The sequence below is a fragment of the Dioscorea cayenensis genome, chromosome 14, assembly GCF_009730915.1.
Source record: "Dioscorea cayenensis subsp. rotundata cultivar TDr96_F1 chromosome 14, TDr96_F1_v2_PseudoChromosome.rev07_lg8_w22 25.fasta, whole genome shotgun sequence".
Taxonomy (NCBI): Eukaryota; Viridiplantae; Streptophyta; class Magnoliopsida; order Dioscoreales; family Dioscoreaceae; genus Dioscorea; species Dioscorea cayenensis.
The window spans coordinates 5,062,784-5,070,412 of NC_052484.1; the positions used below are offsets into that span (position 1 = coordinate 5,062,784).

General features: G+C 34.5%; 1 protein-coding gene across 1 annotated transcript; it reads left to right on the forward strand.

Moving 5' to 3' along the window:
• The first annotated feature begins 588 nt into the window (after nt 1-588).
• On the forward strand, nt 589-7,408 carry LOC120276546 (delta(14)-sterol reductase-like). The gene is made up of 13 exons (XM_039283312.1): nt 589-734; nt 837-954; nt 1,345-1,415; nt 2,530-2,586; nt 2,675-2,766; nt 3,374-3,421; nt 4,585-4,705; nt 4,794-4,840; nt 5,399-5,480; nt 6,296-6,372; nt 6,468-6,587; nt 6,867-6,941; nt 7,033-7,408. Exons 1-13 carry the CDS (start codon nt 687-689, stop codon nt 7,184-7,186), a joined length of 1,110 nt encoding a protein of 369 aa, XP_039139246.1. The 5' UTR covers nt 589-686; the 3' UTR covers nt 7,187-7,408.
• Nucleotides 7,409-7,629: the final 221 nt, after the last annotated feature.

The following is a 7,629-nucleotide window of genomic DNA, read 5'->3' on the forward strand; positions in this document are numbered from 1 at the left end:
GGTATGATTTTTATTTTATTTTATTATTATTGATAAAATTGAAAATAAACATAATTTTGTATGAAAAAGTTATTAATACCAAAACGAAGAAATTCATTTTGCATAACTTAATTTACCCAATTTTTTGATTGGGTTTTCTCTTTTGGTATAATACCCCAATGGCTTCAGTACTTTTTCTCTTCCTTTTTAGTCCTCTACTTTAAATGCTGAAATCCTCTCATTTTCGAAAACTGCCCACTTTTGAGTTAGAGTCAACCTTCTCTAGCTTCCTTCACTTTTAGAAAATGTGCCTAGCTTTTAACTGAGCACATTTCTAAGCAGAGCGAACCCACGAAAGATTTTTAACTGCGACATTCTCAAAGTAGTATGACCCACGAGCATTTTTAACTGTCAAGGGGCATATTTTTAAAAAGTAGCGACTAACGAGAAAGATTTCAAAGAGAGGACCGAAGAAAAGTCGAGATAAAAGTATAGGTATTATTTTGGTGATTATACCTTCTCTCTTTTCCCACAACTAAATTATGAAAATATATTTATAATTCTAAACAAAACCAGGGCCGATTTAATTCATTTAAAAAAAAACACACGCACATGGGGGTACTTCTTATCAGCTTTAGTGCTTGTCTGAGCGCCGCAAGCCAGGGAAGAGAGAGAGAGAGACGTAGTGGAGATAGTGGAGGAGAGCAATGGAGATGGGGGATATTCTTGCTGCTTTGATCCCTTCTTGGAGCTCGGTTAGTTCATTCTCTATACCATCATCCATTTTCATTCTCCTCTGTTTTGTGTTTGTCACTGATACTTCGGCTTCCGGCCACACCACCACCAACTGTGTGCAGGTAGTGATCCTTTTCTCTTACCTCGGCTACTTGGCGATTGCTGGGTCTGTGCTTCCGGGCAGGGTCATCCCTGGAGCCATTCTCTCTGATGGCACACGCCTCCACTACCGGTGTAACGGTATGTGCTTCATCCCCATTTCTTTGGACATGCTTTGACTGCCAACACTGTTTGTAGAGGCTGATCATCGTCATGCTCTGCTCTTTTGGGTTATTGGGTGATAAAACATTTGCTGGTGGTTTGGTTTTGGTTGAAAGATGGAAACTTTTTGTTTTCTGACTGTGTTTGTTGAATGTTCGGGACTAGGAGTTTACTGCCTGTCAAGTGTTTGTGAAATTGTCTGTCAAGATATGAATAGATGTAAATTGAAGTAAAAACTCGAATATTGTTGCTCATAAAAATAGCATGTGGTTATTGTGCTGTGTAACTTTTTGAAACGTGCTAAGCAATCTGATGGTGGAAAAACTGCAATTCTTTTTGTGTGATCTCCTCTTTTTGACTCCTTTGCAGGTTTGCTATCACTTATTCTGCTTGTGGTTCTTTTGGGGATTGGAGTTAACACGAAAATGATCTCTCCCATGGTAACTTTGTCAATCCATAAAATGTTCACAGTATCACATTAATTGAATTTTTTCCCCTTCATTGATGATTTGCGTTCGCTTTATATGTATTATAATTTTGTGCTTTATTTTTTCTTGTTTTCTTCTTTGGGAAGAAAAAAAAAAAAGGCTTCCTTCTTCTTTGTTGCTGCAAGTTTGGTGCTGGATTAGATCTAAATGAACATAATTTTTGCTGTCATCTAAATCAATCACAGTAAGGTGTGTTATAATGTCCTAGGCCTTTGACATCCAATGAAGCATTGATTATGACAAAGACTTCTATAGATAATTGACACGGTATGTGGTAGTCTAGTCTGCAATGCGGCAGACATATACCAGCAACTAGCTTGTGATTGCTAATGGCTTTGTAGTTAGATAGTGACCTACAAGCTGAATTTTAACCTAGCAACAGGTTTAAGAATCATTTTTCTCAAAGATATTAAATTTTATTGAACAAGATATCTGTGTGCAAAGTCCCAACAACATAGAGAAGGGAGTTGGAATGACTCTGGTTGCTAAATTGTATCTCAAACATGTATTCCTTGTGCCAGATTACCTGTCCACAACATGTAAGATGATTCAAATTCAGACAGAATCCAATTATACTGACTTCTTGTTGGTAGTGGCAGCACAGCCTGGTTTTGCATCTTAACATGACTTTGCCATATTGAAATCTCTGAAAATTGATCTTAAGTCTGAGAAGTCTATATGCTTCTAATTTCATTTAAGGTTACATGTTTCTGATTGACTTATATTGACAACAATGGTGCTTTCTTAAGTCACTAAGATGATGTCATGTTTCTTTGGGAGTAACATTGGTATTGGTTCAACCGTCTGAGTAAAATGAACTGACATGCTTCTTTACCATTACAAGTTCAACTAAGTTTATCATCCATTCTCCTGTAGTAACTAATGCTGAATTGTCACAGAGTAAAAGCACATCTTAATTGCTCGTCTCAAACATTGTTTGTGCTTAAAATCACTTAGAGAAGGAAGACCTTTATCCCTATACAGTATATTGTTTGTATATGAAGTTGAATCACTTGATCCACTTGTTGAAGATACAAATGGAAGGATAACATGGGACTGATTGCAGGTGGTTGCTGACAAAGGAATTGAACTCCTGTCGGCAACTTTTATTTTCAGCCTCATTGTAAGTTCATTCATATATGACTTTTAGGTATTTTCCTGAGGGATCTAGTTCTCCATACACTTGATTGTGATTTCCATTCTTTATCTAGGTTTCTTTGGCACTTTATGCTGTTGGTGGCAAGTCTCGTGAACAGAGTTCATCATTAAAAGCCCATGTTACTGGGAACTTTATACATGACTGGTATTTTTATTTACTATCAACTGACCAATATTTTATTTCATTATTTTTCTAAAGAAAAGGTGTGCTTTTAAACAGAGAATTACCACTAGTAATGTTATAAAATCTATGCATTTGAAAACTTAGAATACTAGAACCAGGAGACTAATGCTTCTAGACTGTATAAAGTTGCTAAAGACAACAAGAGGCTTCTGTTTCTTGAAGCGTTCTTCAGCATCATTTAACTAATATTTCTTCATATATTATTGACGTGGTTGCTCGCTCCCTTTCTGTGAGCTTGTATGGCTGGATTTAGTTTCTTAGGATCTGAACTCTGAGCAGGCACATAACATGACCCAGAAATATGCAAGGGCATGAAAATTTGCACTCTTTATGCAGTTTCTTTGGCTAATTTTTGTTTCTAATTGTCATTACATGATTGAGGTAACTTGAGGCATAAACTTTGCTGAGAGTTTAGGCTTTTTTTTTTTCTGTCAAATTTATTGATGTGAATTCTAAGAATTCTTTCTTAAAATACTTAAAATGTAACTCTATGTATAATACCTTGCAACTTTAGAGAAAGCATTGAAATGATTTATGCTGATCAAAGTTTGTCTTATTGTGCTATTAGGTGGTTTGGAGTGCAGCTGAATCCCCATTTTATGGGAGTTGATCTCAAGTATGTGAATCTTTATTTGTTATCTAGAAATTATTTTATGATTTGTGATCAAAGATTTAAAATTTCACTAAGAGTGTATATTGACCCTAGCCTCAAATAAATCTTTTAATATGTCGTCTAGAGATGACTCATTCAGATTTAATTTGGATAGATGAGATCTTGTTTTGTAACACCAGAATTCCGCATTCTATAGAAATTTTACATTCTGCAGAAAATTACTATCAAGTGATGGTTGGTAACTCTTTTTATAGGAAATAATTTCTATAGATTGTAAGGAAAATGTAAAAAAGATCTGCACTGTTTTTTTTCCTTATGAAATTTGCAACATGGCCTCTTTCTTATGTGGCACATTGATTATTTAGTGTTTGACATGCTCAAACATGTGGCACACCTAGCCATGTCATATGCTATGTGACATTAAAAAATATATATTTTTAAAACATAATAAAAGCATTATTTTGTTAAACATCTATTTTATGTTAAATATAGACATTTTTGATAAAAACCTAAGATATGTCCTTTTATAAGAATATTTAAAATTCAAAGATTTTTTAAATTCTTTGATTTTTTGTAAAAAATTAGGTTTTATAAAATATTTGGAGAATTTTACTTAAAGATATACTATTTTTACTTCAAGGCAAAACAAACAAGCCTGCAAACTATAATCTTAGTGATTATGAAAAATTTTCACTGTGATCATCCAAACACTGATTGCTTAGGGGAAATACTTAATTCATAGGAAGGGTATCTAGTTATTGTGGAAACAAATTTCTATTTTTTTTTTTTTTTTTGGCTTCCAAATAGACCCCAATAGATTGAAATTAAGTTGGTTGTTGGTGATTAAAACACAAAGATCTTGTACCTTGTAAAACTCTTAATTGGGATCATACAGATCTTTTGAGATTCAAAGCCTTGTGGCAGTCAAATTCATTTATTTTCCTCAGACCATGCTTTATCATTGTGCCCATCCCAATGTAGTTTGATGAGACAGTGATCACAGTACTTTTTTGTCTTTGATGGTGTATTTATCGGCCATTACTTAAGCTTATTCCAGTTCATTCTTGTATCATTTATGAAATTTTTTCCATTAATTTCAAGCCAAGGAAACTGGCTGACAACAATTATAATGCCTAGCCTTGAGATTTACTTTTTCTATTTTGCAGATTTTTTTTTGTCAGAGCTGGAATGATGGGATGGTTGTTCATCAACCTCTCTATCTTCATGAAAAGCATTCAGGCTGGCAATGGGAACCTCTCAGTCATCCTTTATCAACTCTTTGTTGCAGTATCTTCAATAACACACAATTAATTATTTATTGAGTTATAAATGATCTTTGATATTAATCCATACTCACTTTTCTCTTTTCATGTAGCTCTATATTTTGGACTATTTTTTTTATGAAGAGTTCATGACCTCCACGTAAGTCTAACCTCTACTTTTAAAAATATCCAATGCACTTTATGTTATAAAGTTCTACATGCTGTCTATTGTGATTACTTATTGAAAGTAGATTTTGGATAATGGTAGACTCTAGGAGAGTATTCAAACTTTTAAAAAAAACTAAGATACTAGTTGAGACTGCATGGCATTGTGTTTGGTAATTGGGGGTACCCAAACTTCAAACCAAGCACATAAAGTAACCCCGCCAATCTTCTTTTACAAAATTTAATTATTTAAATAAATATATTTAATAACTAATTTTTGAAAAAATATTAATGTTAGTAATTTGAAAATTTGTAAATATTAAATGCTTATTTTGATTAGTATCAATTAAATCAAAGTCTAGTCAAAAGTGTTCCCTCCAAAATATGTCAAATTTCCAAAGCTGACAGCCATTACACTACCTTACATACCACCATTTCCAAGCATATCCTAATTATTCCTTCATTTAGCATTTATCATCAATCTTTTTCTGGTCATTAGAGTACTTTATTGTCTTCTACCTTGCTAATCAATTTTATTTGGCTGTATTTGTAGATGGGACATCATTGCTGAGAGATTGGGCTACATGTTGGTCTTTGGGGATCTAGTTTTCATTCCTTTCACTTTTAGTATTCAGGCATGTGATTTGTATCTGATTCACGTTTATTCCTTCAAACATTTCCTTTGACGATTATGCAAAAATGATGAACAAATGTCCTACAAATCTAAGTATTGTGTTGGAACTTAACATCATTATTTAGTAAAGTACATGATCAGAACTGATCAGGCATGCCCCTTGTCTTGCAATTGGGATCTGCAAGTCACGGTGAATATGACCATGAGAATTTTCAATCCTTTTCTAGAAATGGATATTTGGAACATTATTTATACTGCTTTTGTTGTTTGTTTATGTTTATTTTGTGGGTCCCCAACTTAAGATTCATTTTCACATCTGAGTATTCCAAATCCTTGTGCTTCAACCCTTTTTGACATTCAGATAGTTTGGTTCCTTTTGCATGTAAGTTCCCATGAGGCAAGTTGTTGCTTGTAAAATGTGGCTCTTAAATCATTGTCATCATGGATATTTGTCAAGATGTATTTCATTCTTCCTGATGTCAGGAAGAAGCTGCTATTTGGTTTTATGGTTCTGTTAAATGCCATAAATATGCTAGGGGTCATGACCTAATCCATTGGTTCAGTCTATTAGTTGAAGAAATTTATCATACCACCATGTATTGTGAACTATATCCAACCTTTCTGCATCTAGACACAGGTTGTTTTATAATGTAACACTGGACTAAGACATTTTACCCTAGCGAATTGATGGGTTTGTTGGCGGTCATAACATCATTTGACAGTGTGTTAATGTGTCCTTGGTATCTCAAGTTCACCATTTTCTTCCATCTATTCCTTTATTATACGGAGTGATAAATCATCTCTTATTTGATCCAGGGTTGGTGGCTTCTGAAGAATAAAGTCGTTCTATCAAAAGTAGCCGTCATTGCCAACTGCCTAGTTTTCCTTGTCGGGTAATAGCCTCCATGCTTAGATTTGTTGTGGATATTTTTTTCCCTTGCATGGTCTCTCTTAAATTATGCTTAGAAATTGTACATGGTTCATGCAGTTATTGTGTATTTAGAGGAGCTAATAAGCAGAAGCATGTATTCAAGAAGAACCCTAAAGCTCACATATGGGGCAAGCCCCCAAAACTTGTTGGGGGAAAGTTGCTTGTTTCTGGCTACTGGTAAGATTGTTGCCTTCATTTCTCGAAGTATGTAATTTGGACTTATTATAGAATAGAACTAGAGACAATAGGTTTAAAGCAGTCATTTTAAAATTTAAATGATATACAGGTACTTTACCATCTTTCCACAGAGCCTTTTTATTTAAAAATCAAAATAATCAATGACACCTCCCGGTTTTTCCATAATATGTAACACATATTATTACTGCTAATTATCTTCAACGTCTCTTATTTGGCATTCATCCATTTTAATTTCTGCTAATTAGTTGTTTGATGCAGGGGAGTTTCAAGGCACTGTAATTATCTCGGAGACTTGCTGCTTGCTCTTTCTTTCAGTTTACCTTGCGGCACCAGGTTATTTCTCCACTGTTGTAAATTGTTTTATCATACAATTAATCCACTTATTTCATGCAGAGCAGCTAACAAGTTACCTTCATTATTGCAGTTCTCCGATCCCGTACTTTTATCCTATATATCTTCTTATACTTCTGGTTTGGAGGGAGAGAAGGGATGAAGAAAGATGTGCGCAGAAATATAAAGAAATATGGGTTGAATACTGCAAACTGGTGCCCTGGAGGATAATACCTTATGTCTATTAGAATCTTCTCTTGGCTTGGCTTGACTTGTTACTGGCTGGTTGGCTGAGATCTAAATAAATCAAATTGATGTTATGGTGTGAATGATATGATACACTGAATGGGAACCCCAGAGCTGTGCAAGTCCCATGCATTCATCAGTATCTGCAACTCTGCTTGAGGATGTGATGATTGTTATGAATGAAATGAAGATAATTTTGCATGCCAAAGAAATTTGTGTTGAAACTTTGTTTGGTTTGCTTTCAGGTTGATTTTCTTGATTTTGGGTGGTTTTCAAATTTGATCTAACTTTCTTTGTTATTTTCGGAGATGGGAGAACTAGTTTAGCCAAATATATGCATCAGTGATTGAGGTGGACTAATCTAATTTTGTTGGTTTTATTTTTTTTTTTTGGGAAAGAGGAGCGGGGCGAACCCACTGAAACCCGGGGCGACGCTGCAGCCTCG

What these genes read in the sequence shown, in the direction of transcription:
- LOC120276546 (XM_039283312.1), top strand. Translation starts at nt 687, where the DNA reads ATGGAGATGGGGGATATTCTTGCTGCTTTGATCCCTTCTTGGAGCTCG. An exon ending in CGAAAATGATCTCTCCCATG is followed by an intron (nt 1,416 to 2,529) that starts GTAACTTTGTCA and finishes GACTGATTGCAG; the next exon opens with GTGGTTGCTGACAAAGGAAT. An exon ending in TTTATGGGAGTTGATCTCAA is followed by an intron (nt 3,422 to 4,584) that starts GTATGTGAATCT and finishes TCTATTTTGCAG; the next exon opens with ATTTTTTTTTGTCAGAGCTG.